The sequence below is a fragment of the Oxyura jamaicensis genome, chromosome 20, assembly GCF_011077185.1.
Source record: "Oxyura jamaicensis isolate SHBP4307 breed ruddy duck chromosome 20, BPBGC_Ojam_1.0, whole genome shotgun sequence".
In the NCBI taxonomy this organism is placed as follows: Eukaryota; Metazoa; Chordata; class Aves; order Anseriformes; family Anatidae; genus Oxyura; species Oxyura jamaicensis.
This window is the reverse complement of record NC_048912.1, coordinates 15,045,403-15,065,861: the sequence shown is the minus strand read 5'-3', so window position 1 is coordinate 15,065,861 and position 20,459 is coordinate 15,045,403. Positions and strand designations below refer to the sequence as shown.

The 20,459-nt window shown below is 53.2% G+C and overlaps 1 protein-coding gene across 1 annotated transcript; it reads right to left on the bottom strand.

The window, feature by feature from the left end:
- Positions 1–4,631: 4,631 nt before the first annotated feature.
- Positions 4,632–19,985, bottom strand: TM9SF4 (transmembrane 9 superfamily member 4). Its single transcript, XM_035344046.1, has 18 exons — positions 19,867–19,985; positions 16,277–16,390; positions 14,622–14,721; positions 14,051–14,219; positions 13,841–13,970; positions 12,459–12,582; positions 11,971–12,089; positions 11,666–11,777; positions 11,111–11,181; positions 10,409–10,541; positions 9,774–9,855; positions 9,592–9,667; positions 9,171–9,254; positions 8,802–8,977; positions 8,423–8,486; positions 7,740–7,859; positions 7,119–7,208; positions 4,632–6,747 (listed from the first exon to the last, which is right to left on the bottom strand). Exons 1-18 carry the CDS (start codon positions 19,948–19,950, stop codon positions 6,598–6,600), a joined length of 1,998 nt encoding a protein of 665 aa, XP_035199937.1. The 5' UTR covers positions 19,951–19,985; the 3' UTR covers positions 4,632–6,597.
- Between the last annotated feature and the right edge of the window lie 474 nt (positions 19,986–20,459).

The window sequence follows — 20,459 nt, the reverse complement described above, 5'->3', positions numbered from 1 at the left end:
TCTGTGGCAGAAAGGCGTCACCAGATTGAGCCCAAAAGGAGCAGCTACAGCAAATAACCGGCCAGAAGGGTTTAGTTCAGTAAAATATTCTGAAGTGGGGCTGACTTGAGGGCTCAAGACCTGCAGGAACTGTGCAGATGCCTGAGATACAATGAGAGAGCACGAGGCTGTGAAAGGACAGGACGTGACACAAACATGCCAGCAATTACAAATCAGAACGTCCCTCAGTCATCCAAAAGGCAAGGACACGGTGTCCCACGGAGAACAAGAACAATTCCAGCTCGTTCCTTAGGACATACGCAGGACAAGCCACGGCTGGGGCAGCGCAGGGTTAACCCACCTAGCCAGCCCTTCCCGGGCTCAGGTTTCTGGAGCTGTGTGAAAGGCTGAAGATCTTTTTCCCCATGGGATTACAGCTTGCTCAGAATCCATCTGTATGAAGGAACAAGATGTTAACTTGCATTTGTTTCCACTGAATTTCACTTGACAGAATGTCCACGGACGGCGTTCTGACAGATGCTGTTCAGCTGTCTCACAATAGTGCCTGCTCTTTAGCCTCCGTGTTGAAAAATGTTGTCACTTCAATGGGAATCCCTTTTTTCCCTCTGGTAGATTGATGATTTCAGTACTTTTGTTGGGAGCTCAGCTCTTTGTTCTTTAATTCCTTCCTTGCTGACAGGTGAATAGCAGCTGCTTGGAAGAGTTCCTGCAGCTCGCTGTTAAAAATCCCCATTTCCTTTCTCTGACATTGCATCACTTTTGCTATCTGGAAAGAATAATCCCACGGAGGCATTTTCCACCGCCTGCAATTAAAATTTTTACAAAGCAATCTTCAAAGATGCTCTCCCCATCACCCGACCTTCCTGCTTATCCTCTCTAATCCTGGCTACTCAGGCTCACTGAATTCGCCCTTGGGTGCCTATTTTTCAGCTAATTGCTTGCCCGAGCCCAGCAGACACCGCCACCAGACTGCGAGTGCACGGCTCCGAGCAGAACGGCTCAAACAGAACCACTTCATTAAAACTTCGTGGGTTTCCACCTTTTTCCAAGATCTGTTTCTTCTTCATTACTTTTTTAAATTTTATTTTTCCCCATTCTCAGAGATGGGGAAAATCCCCATGGATGGGTGCCCACGTGCAGGAGGCCGCCTGGGCTGCCAGGCTGGGGCTCAGGAGCCGCACTCTTTCGCTGGACTCACCGACCCAGGCACCTCGCGGCCCTTCTGTGCTCTTCTCCCTGTGCCAGGTCACAGCAACAGCGAGCCTGCGGCGTAAGGCAGCTGGAAGCTGCACCCTGAAGCACGCTGGTACTGCCGAGGCTTTCCTGCAGGACCTCTCGTTCCCATTTCTCACCTGTTCCCCTTCTCCCCCTTCTCGCTGCTGTCGGTAAATTCAGGTCCCGCTGTTCCGCCTGCGCTGTCAGCAGGTGCTCGGGGTCAGCTTCCCTCTGCGCTATTGCCCCAGCCCCGCAGTGTAATCGCTTCCTTCTGGTGGACAGCCCGGAGCCTTCGGGAATCCTCCGAATCCTCCAAATTTTGTAGCTTCAGGTAGAAAGTTTTCTCCCAGAGCATTTCCTCAGCAGCCTCCCGGGTGATCTGCACCCAGCGCCGCGCGCTCACACAGACCACGCACCACTGAGCGCTTCGGACCTCGGGAGCGGGTCAAGCAGAATTCTTTCTGGGTCTGATTCTGCGATGGCCAAATAGATCATTTTGGGCTTTTCACCAATCACACCCTGGAATTAGCTTTGCTTTCCCACTGAGAGCATGCTTTGTTTCTGTGCGTACAGGTAGCCTTCTGCATCGTCTGACACAGCTGAAGCGAGGGCTCCAGTCCTCTCCAGCAGTGCCTAAACACGCAAAGGACTTGACGTGGAGGTACCTTCTGTGTAGCTGGAGCTCACTGTGACAAGGAAGCTTAAAGACACTGCAAAGAAAGAGCAGGGAATTTGGAATCCATTTTTTTTTACTCGTCATTTTCAGTTAGGGGAACAATCCTCAATACGAAAACATCTTGTTAACACCCCCCCCAGCCTCCCATTCTGTTGTCCTCACCTTCACTCTCGCCCTGTTTCACGTACCGTGTCTGTGTCTTTGAAACTACTATGCAAGCGGACAGCCGGGTCCGATGGATGCTGTACTGAGACAAAAGCTCCGCGCAAAGCCCACAGGACAGGAATAGCTGCCACGTGCCGCTCAGCACAGGGGCCCAGGTGAAAAGCTCCCACGCAGGTGCCTGCCCCGGCTTCCCCTTTCCCTCTGCAGCTCCCTGTCCTGCCTTGAAGGTAACACCCGGGCTGCTGCTTTCCGTGCAGACGCCGTCGCACGCAGGCAGAGCTGGCCCTGGGCAGCTGCAGGTACTGCTGGTGGAAGCCTGGCCTGAGGTTCTGACTCCTCCTTGCCCTACTGAGTGCCTACGCCTTGACTTTTTCTTGTGCTAGTGTTCCCTAATACCTAGAAACTATTTTTAGAAAGCTTGTTTTGTAATATTTGTACTGGCATTTTACTTGAATGAGGATATTGAACAGAAAAGTAGAGATGTCTGCCTTGGAGCAGTCATGAGAGGGAACCTGTGGAAGCCACGAGGATTCACCTGGGAAGCTGTCACGCACCCAAACTGCTGCTGGAGGAGAAGCTGCTGCAGGGTGTTCCAGGCTGGGTCCTGCTGAGAATCCTGGCCCGAAAGGGCAGCACCAGTTCTGCTCCTGTTGGAAGCTGCAGGTGCAGGGGGCAGCACCTGATCCGGAGCCTGCAGAGGTCCCACTGAGGCAGAGGGCTTGGGATTTCTCAGCCCTGGGAGCTGATGGCGGGGGTTCAGCATCTTCCACTGCAGCTGCAGGCCGTGCCCGACCCAGTACCTGACCTCCTCCTGCAGCTACAGCTTCAGAGCCAGAGCTTCCCCTCGTTAAAGCTTGAGTGGTTTTCTGAAAAGAAACTTTCTAGCACTTTTACACACGCTGAATAACCTCTTAACGGAGTATTTTGGGGGCTATAAACAAGGGTTTTAAATTGTAAAAATACGAAGTGCCATTAGGAAACGTACAGCTCACGACTAAGATTAGCTCTTGCCTTGTCTTACAGAATGAACTTCACATTGGAAGTTTTTTTAATAAGGAAGGTGTTTATTAAAAGCATTTGAATTACTCAGCCTGAGTGTCGTTTGGGAGGGGAATGGGGTTTTTGGTTGGCCTGTTTTAAAGCAAAGACAGAATCATAAAGCAAGCCAAAGACCCAGCTTCCTACCTGGATCCGCACACACTTTGAAATTTCTTCCAAGCAGAGAACAAGCACCAAGGAAGGACAGGGCAGCCTGCCCGGGACGAGCAACAGCCAGTGCCACGATCTTGTGTCAAGGAGAAAAACGTTTGTCAGACAGGAACTTTGGTGATCTGGTTCCACCAAAACCGTCAGCCCCTGGGGGAGCGTTCTGGCCGAGCACAGCCCTCCCTCCCCCCCCCCAAATAACCCAGAACCATTCAGCTCCCCAGGACCGTGCCCCGCACAGAGGGACCCAGAACCAAACCTTAGAGCTTCAGCCATGCCCGTCTGGCTGACACCAGCTGCAGAGGCGTTTTGGCAGAGACAAAAAAGGACTCTGCCCTCCCAGAAATCCCTTGTCAGGCCATGGTTTAAAAGCTGACAATCACCTTCACTGCTCACACGCTTTTCTGGGTACGATCTTGTTTTTGTTCTTAATACAGACAGGAAAAGTGGAGCTGCCTTCGTTGTGTTCAGTCTTAGCACAGGAGGAAACGGCACACCTCGCCACTCTGCTTACAAATGAAAAACGAGCTCAGCACAGATTGTCCTGGTGGTGGAGCTGATGTCTTCCTTCACCCTTTTTAAGGGTAGAATTGACTGCTCCAGTGATTTTTGATTAAAAATTTAAACTATTTCCCCACTGGCCTTGGCAGCTGATCAGCGTCACAGGCATTCAGCCGCCGCTGGCAGCCCCGCAACACGTCAGCAGCCAGAGCTGCTCGCATCCCAGCGCTCTGCTGGGCAAAACGTCTAGAGGGAGCTCGCCGACCCTCCCACACTCACCCCCTCTGAGGGAAGCTTTGCCCACAAATGCCCCACGCAGCAAAAACACCCAAGTCCTGGTAAAGACACCGAGCTGAAAGCTAACGGTGAAGGGGCACCAGCACAGCTCCAGAACGGGAGGAGGGAACGCGGCTCCCTCGGCTGCAGGCTCACAGCCGCACTGCTCCAAAGCACCACAGAGCTGCCACACATGGCGCCAGCCACCGACAATCCCCTCGGGGTGCTCCAGCCACCGAGAGCCGTGGAGCTGCAGCCCTTAGCGCTGCACGAGTTGAGCGGCGCGTTTCACACCGAGACACCCGAGCTGCTTAAAGCCTTCTTCCCGCACAGCACACCGCAGCGAGGAACAAACCCAAATGCCTTGACTGGCAGCGTTTTAATCACAACACACAGCACTGTACAGGACGTGCCGTGCTGGGAGAAGCTTCAGTGCTCCGTCAAGTCTACCAGGAGAAAAATATCAGGGAAGAAACTGGAACGTGCTCCAGGCTCTGCTTCTAACTGGAGCCACACGTCAAAGACCACACAGGTGCCAGAGCAGGCTAAATGTTACGAGAAGAAAATCAAAGAGGTGGCGTGAGAGAACCCAGAACAGGACAATGGCAGATTTATTTACAGTAGGGCACAAAGAATACATACATTAATTAAAAATTACAAAGAATACAGAGAAAACACTCCGGGGGAAAGGAGAGAAATCAATGCTGGCTGAGCCTCTCCATGGGTGGGGATAGCAAAAAAAAAACAACAACAAACAAAGATCTTAAATCAGAACCGACGCGGTACCCCACAGCACAGCTGGCTCGTGCATCCCCTGCTCTCTTTTGTCCATCCTTGATTCCTGGCTGATCAGACTTTGGCATGGCGCGTGGCTGAGGAAGTTATTAGGCAAGGCCAGAAAGACTTGGGGCTGAGGAGGAATGAAACCATCTGTAGAGCCAGCTCCCTGCAGGGAGCAAGGCCACCAGTACGAGGCACAGGTCCTCGCGTGGACCTCGTGGCAACTCTTACGGCCATTTGGACTAAAATAGCCCCAAACCCCTCAAGTGCATGCATCAGTGCTGGTAACAGGGAGGGCTTGGGACAGTTGTGTTGGAATGGTGTCCCCTGGGACAGCCGGTCACCTGGAGACCTTATTTCTTGCTACAGGAAGAAGCAAAACCAAAATTGTTAATAGATCTCACAAACCACCACACCTCTCTCCTGTAGCCCCGACTGCATCCAGCTACTCTGGGGATGGAGGGAGCTTTCACTGCAACCTGCAAGTTTTTTTACTGGGAACATCAGAAATGACCGACATGAAATTCAGACCTCGTTTAAAAAGATCTTCCCAGGGGCTTATTCAGGCATCAAGCCACAGAAAAAGAGGAGCCTGCTGCAGAAGAGCCCACACTGGCTGCCCAGAGGACTTAGACCGTTTTGTGGAGAACAAAATCCAGCTGAGGGGGTGTGAACTTCTGTTCCCTGGAGGTAGAGAATCTAAGAGAGGAGAAGAGAGCAGCAAGAGCAGCTGGGGAACAAGGCAGGCAGTGAGGCAGCCCGCTTCTGGCAATGGGAGAACTCCTTGGGGCCACTCCTCGTCCCCAGCCTCTTCTGCACGGCCGGCGCACGTCTCGCTGCAGCTGAGGCCCAACACTGCATCAGATTGCTTGGCACTAACGCAACGGCGGCGCCAACTTCAGGCTTCCCAGAACCATGGGGTTCCCAGGAAGGAAGCCGGCCCCGTCTCCTCACCCGGCTGGAGCAGAGCTATGCACACCACAAACCCCGGCCGTTACCTCTGGCATCCTTCCAGTGGCGTGTTCTAGCACCAGCACAATCACACGCTTCCACCAGAACACTGCGTCCCGCTGCACCTTCCAAAGGGGAAATCCCACCCTCCCATGCTGTCCAAGGCCAGAAGCTGGGAGAAATGATGCCGAGGGGTGCAGTCCTCCAGCTCTCTCACGGTGAAATTGCACTTCCTAGGCTCCGAATGGCACCTCCAAACTGTAAACAAGCTGATGCCAGGACTTCTGCAGCGAGAGCACGCCAGACCCATGCTGGGTGAGCCGTTAGGATCCTTTTGTTTTGCCACAGTCAAGTTCCCTCTTCTGTGCAGACATGAAGGCAGGAAAGAAATCCAGTCTGATACTTGTCTGAAGAGTCTCCCTGAATCCTAGAGCACCCTAGGGGCTGGAAGAAAATGTTTTCACAAGTGTTTCCACTGCTGTCTTAAATCCATTCATCATCAACATAAAAAAAAAAAAAAAGATGAATTAGCAAAAAGGGGTTTACTTATACAGAGGGATATTTCTCTGCTAAAAAACTCCCTCAAATCTGGAACAGGATAATAAAGTTAAAATGTAAGGTATCTACAGGCCCCTTTTCCCCCCAGAAGTAGCCCAGAATCCATGTACACTGTGCCAAAAGTTACATTCCAAAATGAGGAGTTATTTATTTCTCTTGTCACTCTCCCACTGGATTTTGTTTCCTTAAAAGAATTGGGAGAAGATGTCTCCTTCGATCCCAGGAGGACATGTATTCAGAGGTGTCTGCTTTCTGCTGGCTCTGCATCTTCAGTCTATTTTCACCGCGGCGTAGATCTTCCGGACAAACATGTAGGCTGCATAGAAGCCAATGGTGCCAGTGAGGAGCCAGAAGGACAGGACCATAAGGGCGGTGTAGCCGAAGTACAGTAAGGAGGGAATGAACTCAACGATATCCAGCTAAAACAGAAGAGGAGTTAAAAATAAGTAAAATCGTGTTCAGAGGTAGCACGAATCAGCTCCCACAGCAGCCAACGCCCTCTACAAGGGGCATTCAAAGCAGAAGCAACCCCCTGCTCAGCGCATTGTGGTTCAGCTGAGATGTCCCCTTCAGGAGAGGGGCTGGGGACCACTGCTGGCAACTGATGGCTCCACGCAGGGCCCTCAGGTACTTAAATCCTCCCCCCTGCTTTGGAAATGCCATCAGCACAGCTGGCTGCTTTGTGCTAGCACAGGGATGGACTCGGACGAGGCAGCCCCACCACTTCCTTCCCCAGATCCAACAATCTCTCCTAGGAAGTGGCACTTCCATCCAAGAAGAATGACAATACCTTGTTCACAAAGTAGAAGATGGCATAGATGAGCACATAGAAGGCAGATCCTCCAGACACCAAGAAGGTCCTCCACCACCAGCGGTAATCCTGACAGGGTAAAAAGCCTCAGCATTACTCCACAGGCTTCCCTTCTGTGTCACCAGCTCCACTGGCTCAGGGGAGCGGTGAGCTTTTTGGGAGAATACTGCCCATTTTCCTTCAAAGGAAAACCGCAGTTGGGGCATGGGGAGCTACTTTGTCACAGAAGTATTTCCAAAGGCTGAAAAGCTGACAGTGAAACAGGTCAGCAGCGCAGCACTTGCTACTGGAGAACACGGCTCAGCCTTTGGCCCTGCATTTCTCTTCAGACAAGGATGGAATTAAATGGTTTCTTTGGGAAGAGATATCAGCTCGAAATACCCTGCTCCCAGCAGGATTTCCTGTACGAAACCACAGTTCCCAGCCTAGATGTCAAGTAGCTTCAACTCTCCTTCAAGTCTAGAGGTGTAAAGAACAACCACACCCACGGATCTGGGCCGTGCTAGATTTTTGCTAAGCAGCAGCAGGAACGAGACCTGTGCTCTGCCAGGAACGAGCGTGCACCCTGAGCTGCTGAAACTGCGACAGGGGAAATCTCACCTCAGCACAAAGCTGGAAGTACACCATGACAATGCTGATTTGTGAGCAGGACACCACCAGGATGATAAACACCAGGAAGAGAAAGCCAAAAAGGTAATAGAACTGGTTCTCCCAGATTGCCTGAAACAAAGACACAGCATAAAATTGTTTCCGTGCTTCTGTAATCAATCAGCAAATGTGAGACTAACTTCTTAGGGACCCTCAGCCCTATTGAGATGAGGCATCAGTTCAAGTGCATTTCCCAAAGGGACTGGGTTGCAAAAAGATACCCAAAGGCAGCTACGAGGTAGCTTGCTCACTCCCCTACATCTTCCTAGCAATGGAACAGCAAATTCCTCCTTGACCACAGAAGGGTGAGAAATAAGCAGCAGCTGAACACCTTAATGTCAGGTCCCCTCCCTGACATAACGTTACAGCAAGCTTTATCTTCACCACCATCCTTCAAATCACCCTTCAGAAGGTTCTGCAGACACCTCCGGGTGTTTTCAGCAAGAAGACAGTCTGCAGAGACCCACAGCCCAGCTCTTTCTAGGAACAACGAGACCCGGAGGGAACCTGTCAGCCCCTCCAGTAAGTACAGGAGTATGAAATTGCTCCAGGTGGGCGCTCCCTCCCCTACAGAGACATACTGGCTTTGGCACAAGAGGAATCCCATTCAGGAATGAAGTGGGTTAAATGCTTACACTGAAAATGAAGAACAGTTCAATGAACATAGCTCCAAAAGGCAGAATACCAGCCATGAGAATCCTGCAGAGCGAGAAAGAGAAAACGTTAAGCAGCAACATCACTGTCTGGCCATTAGAAGCTCCCTGTAACCACCCAGAGCACTCCGAGAAAAGCTCTGCAGCTCCAGATTGCTAGAATAAGTTTCATGCAGTAAATGACACTCCTGTTGGTACATTAAACATGTCAAGATCAAGTCTCTGATACCACATTACTCAGGAAAACAGCTCTGTGACCTGGCTGTGTCCAGACACCAGCAGGAAGGTGATGGTCAGCAGCCTAAGAGAGCTGAGGGAATGGGGCTCAACTCACCACATTTCCTAGACGCTCATCACTCACCCAACAAATTTATTCATGTACCACCTCTGCTCCGGGATCTGCCTGGGAATCTGGTTGGTCCGCACGGGATTGTCGTACGGCTGCTTGCGAAATCCAAAGTAGTACCCCAGGTAGACCAAGGGCAACGAGATCCCAAACCACATGCAGAGCAAGGCCACCATGGTAGGGAAAGGCACCTGGAATCACACAGAGTCATAAAAACAAGCAAGTCCATCTGCCATGGAGACTGAAGGCACTGGCCAGACCACCTCTCCAGTCAGCCACTGCACTGGCACCCCCATGAGAAAGGTGCTGTGAAAGGCAACTCCCCCAGAGCCCAGTCCCCCGCCTCCCGCTCCAGCAGGCTCCCGGGGTGAAGGAGGTACCTACCGCTCCAGAGGAGTGTTTTCCCCAGATGAAACAGTTCAGGACAAAGCAGATACCGAAAACGACACCCGGATACAAGGTAGCTGTCTGCAAGAGCAAACGCAGGTTAAGAGAACACACCTGGCTTGTGAACCAGATGCTTCTTTTTAATGAGTCCATTGCTGGGACAAAGCACACGTGGAGGAAGCATCCCTCCTGCTCGCTCAGCAGACGGGCAGTGGGGAGGATCTCAAGACAACCCTCTTGCTTCACAGCAGTACATGCTCTGGTGTTTACCCTTTCATGTAAAGCTACGAGGACTCAACACCAAATCTCTGCACGTCCAGCCAGCGTGCATCCAGCCACCCACAAACGCGCGTGGAACTAACCCCAGACCTTGTCGTCATCACCCTGGATAAGCAGCACAGAACACCAAGAGACTCACACAAAAGGCTCCCTTCTTCCACCGATGTCCTTTCAGAGTCCGGTACAAGCGGCCAGCGAAGAACCCACCAAACACCCTGGACAGAAACAAGCCAAGACAAAGAAAATGAGCTTTCATTGCTGGGGAAAGGGAGGGCAGGTGTAGGCAGGACAGTTTGGTTGTGGAAAGCAGCGGACACCTACCCCATGAACATGAAGAGGAAGCAGGCAGTAGTCATCAGTGCACCCCGGCTAGAAGGTGACAGCATCCCCAGCATGGCAACAACTGCAGAGGAAAACCAGGACAAAGCACGATGGCTCTGACGCACACGCGCCAGCCTGCACCTGGAGGCTAGGGGCCATCCCTCAAGCTGAATGCAGCCGCCTGGGATCGCCGCCTCCTGCACAGACCTCAGCTCCTTTAAAGCATAACACACCCACAGCCTCCAGCACTGGCCAGAGAGAAAGTCACAGCTTTGCTCTCAAGCTATAGGTCATGCTTTAGCCCAGAGATTTGAGCAGGTGCAGCTCAGAAGGCAAAGCACACGTGTGCAAAAGTCTCTCAGCCCATTACCACCCGGTGCTTGTTTCTGCAGAATCCCCGCCTCTCCTATCTTGCTTACAGAAAATACAAACTCAAAAAGCATCTCTCAGCTGAAGGCATCTATATAGAAACTCAGAAATGCTGAGCACAGGCCTACGCCTCCTTCAGGAAGCAGACTCATGTGCCTTCACTCAAGCTAAGGTGAGCCTAGATGGAAGTTGCAGTTTGGAGCCGCAAACACCCTTGAGCAGTGTTCCTCTTGTTATGGCCACTCCGTGCAACACGTGCCACTTACAGATGACGATCAGGATCATACAGAAGAGCTGAATTCCAGAACCCAGGAGAGAACTGAGGATCATGGGATACTGTGGAGGCCTGAAGACATCTCCGTGCACAAGTTTCCAACCAGATTCCTCCATGGTATCTTCCTGTAGCAAGAAGAAAATAAGGTATTTAAATACAATTTAGCAGTGGCAATAACGGTGCTATCACAGCCACCCCAAGAGGCCCATTTCCTTGTACTAGTACAGGTTCCTATCGCTCTAGTTAACAAACTTCTTTCCTCTTGCACTTAAAGCAGTTAAGTCCTGAACTGCCAGAGCCAGGACACACATTTATGGAACTGTCAGCAGTCACCACCTAGGCATGAAGACATCTGTGCTGGTAATTAGCCGTCACATACAGAGTGCCAAAGGCGTCACAGAATCACATCATGGAACAGTCTGGGAGGACCTTTAAGGATCAGCTACCTCAACCCCCCTACTACCACAGGCATCCTTCATTAGATCAGGTTCCTCAGTGCCCCATCCCGTCCGACTTTGAATACTTCCAGTGATGGGAAGCGTCCTGAGAGCACATTACGGAACCGCCTCAGGGTTCAAAGAAAAATGGGAGGCAAGGTGGGAAGAGGTACTACAGCCACATCTTCAACCAGATCCCTCCTCATCTGTGCTTCCCTCCCTCTGTGATCCCAGCCCCAGGAACAAACACATCATACAATGTCATCTTCTTTGTTGTAGTTGGCGATGTCCTTCCGGAGGGTGCGAATGATGATCATGCTGAGAATACCTGAAAACAAGTACAGGTTAGCGCAGGGGCTCCTGTGTGGCCCTGCTGCCCTCATGCTGTGCAACCACACTGATCCCAGCAACATTCACAGCTCTGGCTAGGAGAGGCCGCCTTGAATCATTACCCTTCTCCCCTAGCCTACGCAAAAACAGAACCAAAGCCCCAGGGAGCAGGGAAGGCAGAATTCCAGCATGAACAAGGCACTGTGGCTTTCCTGGTTTTTCTTTAAAAAAAATAAAAAAATAAAAAAACAACACATTAACGATTCTACTTCCCCAACTACCCCAGTCAGAGCGCAAAAGCGGGTAGCAGCCTGACCCCATGCCCAAACCAGGAGGTTTTATAGGTGCCAATGCTCATTTCCTGCCCCTTCCAAGCAGGTTCAGGCATGGCTGCTTCCTCCTTGAGCTACAGACAACCGAGGCTTAAAGCCAATTCCCTGCCTGTACGGCAAAGCCTTCTTCAGCCCACACATCTCACTCACCCGAAAGGAAAAAGACGACCACCACGGAGTTGATGATAGAAAACCAGTGAATCTGCACATCGCTCATGGTCAGGTAGGTGTCCCAGCGGGAAGCCCATTTAATGTCGCTTTCCTGAAAGAACAGCACGGTGTGACCAGAAGCCCCTCGGACACCCCAGCAGCTATCACTGCCCCGTGTCTTCTCACACCAGCACCTTCCCAATGTCTTCCACAACACCCCTGTGGATAATACTTGGAGCACGAACTGCCAGCCTGTGCCAGGCAGGGGCAGTTAGCTGCCAGCCAGCTTCCCACTACTCCCTCACCTCCCAGTGGACAGAGTACGTGAAGAGCATCTGGTTCTCCTTAGAGGGATCGATTTCCTGAGGGGCTGAGCCTGTGGCTTCAGGTAGGGTGCACATCCCCTTCTCATCAGCCTTCAAGTCTGTAACAGAAAACAAGGCCCCCACTAGGTCAGACCTTCCCTGAGGCACCACCTCTCCTGCTGATCAGCCTGGCCCCCAGTTCAAGGCACTGTGCCACTGTTACTCCAAATACAGCAGGGAAAACATTCATTCCTTTCCCAGCTGCTCTGCAGTTTGCAGAACTCCTTCCAATCAGCAATGAACAGCATAAACACATTTTAAGGCAAGATATTACTGTTACAGCTAACACTGTTCTTATAATTCAGACTCCCTCCTTTCTGTGCCCTGAGACAAGGAAGTAACAACTGGCACTGGCACATCCGTGTGTGTTCAACACCTGGCCTACAAGAGATTCTTCTCCCTTGCTCCCCTCCCTAAAAGTCACTCACCTTCTTGTTTAATGCTCTGGGGAATCACTTCAAAGCGCACAACCCTGTAGGTGGGCTCCTGGTTTTCTTCCACATCCTCTCTGTGGTAGTAAAGGATGAAGGAGAGGTGGTTGTGCAGGTAGAACTAAAACAGATTGACATTAAATATGATGTTAGCCACCCGAGAAGGGAACAAGCCAAGTTTAGAAGCAACTGGAGAAAGCAGTTTCAGTGCAGAGAAGCGAAGGCTCCCACTGTTCCCACGTACACTGTGCTATAGGGCGAGCTCAAGCTAACACTGCCACGTTTAAAAGAACAAGAGGAGAGAACACGGGTATTGGAGAGGTGACACCCCAAACACTCCAAGCATCAGTGACGAGGTTCCAGTCTATTTCTGGCCCAGACAACACCATTACGTTGAGATACAGCTCAGTCATGCGCTCAGGGGAGACTTCAGTGGCAAAAGAACCACAGAATTCATGTGGGAAGGACCTCAGTAGCTACAGCCCTGAGTTTCCTGCTTGCTTCTTCTGACAGATAATTATTAATCAGCCTGCTGGTGCTCACAGCTGTCCTGAGCTTGTGCTTTCAAAGAGCTCTTACATCACCTACGGCAGGAACAAAGTGCAGCAGCTCTCTCTGCAGGCACAGCAAGTTCATTCACCCACAAGAACTTGTACGCAAGCAATCAGAGCCGTGTGTGCAACTGAACTCCTGACCATGTTAAAAAGATACACCGGTTAAGTCAGGTGCAGCTGATCTTTAAGGCACACAATTAAAAAATTAACTGCAGGAACACACATGCTAGATTTCAGTTTGCGAACTTAAGAAGCTTCTTCTAGACAGTTACAAACAGGGATATGTTTTGTTTTTTACAATTTGCCAGTGCTTTCACTTTCTAATATCCCACACCCTTTCCTCCCCTTCGGTAGCTAGGTTTCTTTCACCCATAAGCCGTTGCACTGCACCGAAGGAATTCAAATTGCTACCTTCTGAATCGAACCTCCCGCCACGTTCCAATCTACTAATAAATATTGGAATAAATACTAAATATTAGAATAAATACTAATAAATATTGCAGTCTTTTTTTTAAACACAAGATGCTCCAAGATTGCTAAAGATCAGCCAGCCTTTGGGGTACAACACCTTTGGTCTACCAAGGGGAAACCACTCCTCAGGTACATCCAAAGCCTTACGCCAAGTCCACGCTGGGAGCTTTGGCTGTCGTAGCGGTACGCCAGCACCTGCCCTCACTCTCTTCCGTTAGAAGACCTCTTGTATTTCTATTCTATATTAAAATGTCGGTTGCATTCCTAGCCCTGATGCTCTCTGGTGGATTTCCAACACTGAGAGACTCCCACCGCTCCTCCACGCGCCCCTCACACAGCACCCAGATGCTCTACCTTGTTACCGTCCATAAACCCAAGCCTGTATCCATGCTCGAACTGCACATCCTTCTCCTTCTTCTTTTCCTCTTCCTCACGATTGGAATAGAACTCCAGCCGTGTTGCCACAGGGAGGTTATCAGCAATGCTGAAAGCACAGATTTCAGATCAAACTTGTCCACAACAGGGAATCCCCGCTGACACAAAGCCCCTCTCCGGGTGACTCACAGGTGGACATAGTAATCTTCCCTGATCCGCTCAGCGATCAGCTTGCTCTGCTCCACGGTCAGAGTGACCGGCTTGTTGGGAAGGTTGCAAAGAACTTCACATTTCTTCTCCACGTTCATGGAAACCTGGAAAGGTGTATTTACAATTCGATCCCCCCGGAGAACCTCACCTGTAAAACAGGAGAATAAGAGCAGGGTTTAAGGCTTCCAGGCTTCTTGCCACTGATCTGCTGCCCGGTTTGCAGAGCGCTGTACAGCCAGGGTGATGGGAGCAAGTCTCCCCCGTTACCACAGATGCAAAGAAAAAATTCCAGGGTAGCTGACTTTGTTGGAAGTACCAAGCCCTAGGTATGGCTGGTTGAGTGCTCTCTCCTTCAAGTAGTTTCCTTTTTCCGGCATACGGACACCCTAGTTTGCAATCTGCCAGCACATAAAGAACTGGAGGGAGCAGGCTCTCCACAAGCCGTTTATCGGAGAGGACACCTGCAAACCATCTTCCTCCTTTACACACTCTCAGCTCACGAGCAGCAGCCCGTTCATTGCTGGCAGCGTGCTGTTCAGCGGATACGTACCGAGATTCTCTGCCTTGTACGTTATCTTGGTGGGCTGGCAGAAGGGCAACGAGTAGTACTCATACGGTAACTGGGTTCGTGAGCTGGTGAGCTTCACAGCCTGCAGAAAAAGGAAGGATTATCCCCATGACAGAACTCAGCTTCCTGCCCTCTGCTAAACACACCTCTCGCTAAGATCACTTCTGTAAGAAAGGAGACAGATACTCCTTTTGCGCAGTTCCTAGTCCTACGTTCTCTACCCTACGACTCCGTAGCTTTTCAGTCACAAACAGAGAAACCCTTGAAGAAAGAAGCATGGCAGATTTTTTAAAAAAATATTATTTTTACAAGTTTATGACTTGGTGAAGTCCCACAAAACAACAAAGAGCTTGAAAGAGATTCAAGAATCAAATTTCACATGAGACTGCAGTTATTTCCTAAAAAAATAAAATTAAAAAAATAAAATCACGTCACCCCAGCCCTAGAGGTCTGGCCTCTAGCGACACGAAGAGTTGAGCAATTTTTGTCGCTAGAAGAAAAACCAGAGAGCCACCAGACTGGGAAGACAAAGGGCAGCGACAAAACCCAAACATTTCTGGAGAGTTCCCACAAATCACACGGCACAAGGGAAGCACAGACACGTACCGCCACAGCCAAGGCCGCAGTTGCTCAGAAAAACAGGAGTGTTTTGTAACGCAGCCAAGCTCCTTTATTGGAAGAGCACTGGCAAACACGCTGACTTGCCTTATCGCTTGGAGAAGCATCTGGCTCATGAAACCCCTTTGAGACCAGCCACTCCAACACCCCCTCTTCCAGGAAGCTCACTGTAGCCACAGGCAAATCACATTTGCTTAAAAATAGCCAAGGTCTGGCAGCCTGCAGCCACGGAGCAAGTTGTGTTGGGCTTCACTTGGGAGCATCAAACCTCAGCAGCCCCAGGGGTGCTGCGTTTTGCTGAGACAGAGGCCACAGCTTCAGAAAAATAAATGAAAAGGGCTATAAACTGCTGACGTCTGGAAGCGAGGCCTGGCTTCCTCCTGCAGAGGAGGAGCGGTTCCATCATTCGCTACCAGCAGCGCTGTAAGAGAACAGAACAGCCCTGCAGCACGCCTGGGCTGCAAGGTGCCAACACTCACGGACAAATGCCTGCTCCTGGGAAGGGCTTAGCATGGATTTCACTTGACTTGAAGACATTGCATGTGCAAACTGGGCAGAAGAGAGCACTGAAAAAGTCTGACTCGGCTCCTGCTTTATCCTACCATGCTCAGGCTCATCCTCCAAAAGCGCTTTGGGAGTCAGCATGGTGCCGGGAAAAAAATCAGGTTAAATTCACTTCAAAACTGCAGGAAGAGCACGCTCCTTGGCCAAACACAGCAACAACTTGAGGACTTCGGTGACATTGCTGAAGGGATTTGGTAGAAGAAATCAGAAACAAGAAAGAATCACGCAGGGAATCGCAGGGTGAGGTGACGCCAGCGACCGCTTGCGGGCTGCTTATCCCCAACACCCTACACGAAGGCAGTAAAAAAGGGAAATAAGCCGCACCAAAACTTTGGTAACAGGATCGTAGAGTTTGACTTGCCCGTCCCGTGCAGTTACACTGATATGAGCAGGGAATTAAAAACGACACACAAAGAAACAAAACAAACACCCCACCAGATCCAAGTTCCTCCCACCTTTATTTCTACGGGATCATTCCGATGGAAGTTGATAGGAGCCACGCCGGGCACATAGAAAGAATCCGTACCACGAAGCCACAACAGCAAGACCAGCAAACATCTTAGCCTTTCCTGCAGACAGGAGAAGAAACATTAACATACCTTAATGGTAGCACTAAAACATAAATCTATACATTTAATATCAAAAGCGTAAAATAAACGCCAGAGCAACGTTAGGCATGGGCAAGAACACTGGAAGGATTAATGCCAGACCTTACAAAATCTGTAAGGTCAAGGGGTTATGCACAAACTCAGGAAAGCTTTCTTAACTTCGATTTGTGACTCTCATCGGCTCACTTCCCGCTCTGCTTCTTCACCTACTCTCAGGAAAGCGGCGGCTCAGGAAAGATGCGTTTATCCGGGACGTTTCACCCAGCAGGCTGTCATCTGACTTCTCTACTCCCACCCACCACACCTGGGGGAGCGGCGCAGCCCCGGGGATTACTGGAGCACCAACCCCAGGACCACGCTGCCCACCGGGAGCTGCCCCCCACCGCTGCCTGCGGCGATCAGCGCGGGGCGGTTTGGCAGCGGCAGGGCACGTCACCTCTCCTTCCAGCCCACTCTTCTCTCCCTGCCCCTCTGGGCCACGCCACAGATCAGCATCAGGGAAAACGAAGCCTGCAGGATGGCAAAGATCAGGACAGGGCTTTGGAAGGCGCTCTGAGACACGCGGGCATGCGGACGGTGAAGTCTGCGATGACACCTCTGGCAGAAACCGGGCTCCCCGCACGCAGATGACGATGACTCAGGCAGTGCCAAGCAACAGGGAAGGCATGGGGGGGCTACGGAAAGCGCTGCCAGGAAAAACCATTTGGTAACAAGAAACGGGAACACCGCTACGCAACAGGTGGGGCTGAGTTCTGGAAGTGAAATTTGAAGGGAAATTTCCAGTGCGGGCTCCTCAGCAGCCAGCTCTGCCTGGCAGAGCACGTGCCGGGAGAAGCTGGGAGCCTTCCCGAGCGGGATCTGTGCTTCCACGCTGAGGGACGTGCTGCTCCTCCGGCACTTAGCGTGGCAACGCGGACACGTGCCCCAACACCCGCACAGCTCCTGGGCCCGGCCCGGCAATCGGCTCATTTCAGATGCCTGCAGGGCAGATCTCCTCCTGCGCAAGATCAGAACGTGATGCATGCAGCCCTGCTTTGGGTGAGCCCCAGAGCGCTGGCGAGGCACAGACTTCAGATGGCAGGGGACTGCCTTTGTGGCCTTCCCCAACTCGGTACGCTTCAAAAAGCCGGCATGAAAAATCACCCACGTGACGGCCTTTACTCTAAGGTGCCAGGGAATGGTGCAACGGAGCACCACGCAGCACAGCACACACGCACAGCTCCCACGCAGCACAGCACACACGCACAGCTCCAGACCTGGAAAGTCACCCCAGGGAAACAGCCGAGAGAGCAGCCGGCACGTCACCGAGGACACCTGTGGCGGGGTGGGTGCTGCCACACGAGGCCACCCTCGGCAGTGACAGGGGCAGCCCATCGAGGGAAAGTCAGCCCCCCCGAAGCCTGGGGACCTCTGTCAGTTCTGAAAACGGACGGGCAGTGTCCTCTGTGATTAACCTTGGAGGGAAGCTCTTGGCACTAAGAGTCGTTTGACTCAAGCCTTCCTTGCGGCCATTCTCACAGCGCGTTCCTTGTCCTATGCACAGGCACCACGAGAAGCTCGCACAGAAACCCTTCCACGAAGCTACTTCTCACTAATTATCACGAGGCTTAACATCTGCAAACAATTGCAGGACAGTTTCTTTGATTTATCTCATTTGGAAAGATTTAAAAATATTGCCTTTTTTTTTCTCTCCTGAAGATTCCCCAAAGCCTTACCAATCGCTGCCAAAGAAGCGGGGCTGTCGAGCTACACCCCGGCCCGACCGACCGGAGACCCCCCAGGACAGCTCTCTGCGACCACACACGTGCACGCACAGTTTGCAGGCTCGGAAGCTGCCGGTGCCGGAGTCTGAACTCCAAAATTTCCAAAGTTTACTCAGGGGAAGGGGCAGGCAGGAGCCCGAGGCGCTCTGCCAATGCGCTTCAACATCGCCCAGCGCAGCCGGGCCCGGGATGTCCCTGCTCGGCTGCTGGCAGGCGTTTCCTAGAGGCTGCCAACACGAAGAAGCCTGCGAGCAGCAGCGATTTCCAGCTCCCTGCAGCCCGGCGATACGCCTGGCACCGCGTTAGGGCTGGCTTCCTGGTTGATAATTCACCCAGGAAGGTGAGAACACAGCGAGGCGTTTGCTTAAAGGGAAGAGAAGGAAGCAGGAAACGACGGCAATGGAGAGCATATGAATGAGATAAGGGAGATGCAGCGTTAGCTCTCACACAGAGAAGGGCAAAAGGTACGACCAGCAGCAACTGAGGGCTTCTAACTTTCGGTTTTGAGGAAAACCAGGGGAAACGACCTGTGCGCAGCCACTCGTCCAGGCAGATGCACAAGGCTCTGATGACCTGGCCCAATTACCAAGACTTTTTGATATCGGGTCAGAAAGGGAAGACGGACATCGCCCGTTAACATGTGGCAGGAAACAAATGCCAATGGACACCAGAGCACCCAAGCTCCCTGCCACGTACGATCAATATCTGCTCGGTGATCAGGTTAGCGGGGCGCAGACAGCTCCCGCTCCTCGCCCCTGCCAGGTGCCAGCCTGTCACCTACCTCCCCGCTCGCAGGCTGCCTCCTCGGGTGTCCCCCAGCCGTTTGCACAGGCCCAGCTTTATCGCCGGTCTGCCCGGCGTCAGAGGAGTCACTGCAAGGCTTTGGGAAGGAGACAAGCGCCGCGTTCACGTTCATCTCCGAGAGCCCCTCTGACACCAGGAGGGCTCTCAGCAGTCTCTGCCCTTCGTAAAAGAGGCGGGTACCGGGAGATTCCCCCGAGAACCGTCTTCTGCTCTCGACACCAGCTCGGGCCCTGCCTCCTCCCTGCCTGGGAGGGAGCCGGCAGCACGTAACGACGCCTAAAGCCGCATGGACCGGCAGCTCCACTCCCCGATCCCCGATCCCCGTCCGGTTCCCGCTGCGGGGATTCCCCGCGCCCTGGTGCCGGCCGGCAGCGCCCACCGCTTGCCCGTAACCCTGCTCCTGCAGCGCCTCCTCCTCGAAAACCTTCCCCGAGAGCCCGGGGCCACGCTCGTTGCTCCACCGGGAGGCTGCGAGCCGCTCACCGGCACCAGCCGGGGCCTCCCTCAAGGGATTCCCACCGGGAACAGCCCCGGGGCACAGCTCGGTACAAGGGGGGAGCGACAGGCTCCCGCCCGGCCCTGCTGAAAAGCCGCAGCGGGCCGTGACAGCCTCGCCCCGCGGCGCCTGGGGCCGGCCGCCGCCTCCCCGCCGGCGCTGCCCGGGAGGGCCGGGGCCGCCCCGGGAGGCTGCGAGGCCTCGGCCCGACCGGAGGCGCCGCGCCCGGCCGCGGGGGAGCCGGCGGGGCTGCAGCCGGCACCGCGTCCCCGTCCCGTCCCGTCCCTCCCGTCCCGTCTCGGCCCGCCCGGTCCCGGTGCCGCCCCCCCTCCGGTCCCGGCCCGGCCCCGCTCCGTGCCCGCCGCCGCGCTCACCATCGCCGCCGCCATCTTGGATCCACGTGTCGGCGCTGACGTCAGCGGAAGCGGCCAGCGGTTGGCTGCGGGGCCCGTTGCCATGGCGACAGCGGCCTCGGCGGGCCCGGCCCGGCCCGGCCCGGAGCCGCCAACAGCGGCCGCGCGGGGCCCGGCCCGGCGCTAACGGGGCTGGGGGAGCGGGGGGACGGCGGCGGCGGCCGGGGCGACGCTGGGCGTGAGGCGATGCCCCGAGGCCTGCGCCGCCATCTTTACTGAGGGCAGCGCACCGAGCGCGGGCATCGTGGCCTGGGCGGGCACCGGGGCCGCGGCCCGGCCCTCCCGGTACACGGCCCCCTGGGCCTGCCCCGGGCGGCAGCGACCCCGGAGAGGCCTCGACAAAGCCCCGGGGGCTGAGGCTCCGTCTGCACCGGGGGCAGCCGAGAGGAGGCGCCTCGGGAGCGTTTGGCGAGCTCTGGGCCCGCTGCCACCGGGTCGCCCCGGGGGGTGCTGCAACGCTGGGGCTGTTTAAATAGTTTATTGACTGTAAAAAAAAAAAGCTTCTGAAAGCTGATAATAAAAGCATCCAAAAACGGTATTTGTCTGTATACGAG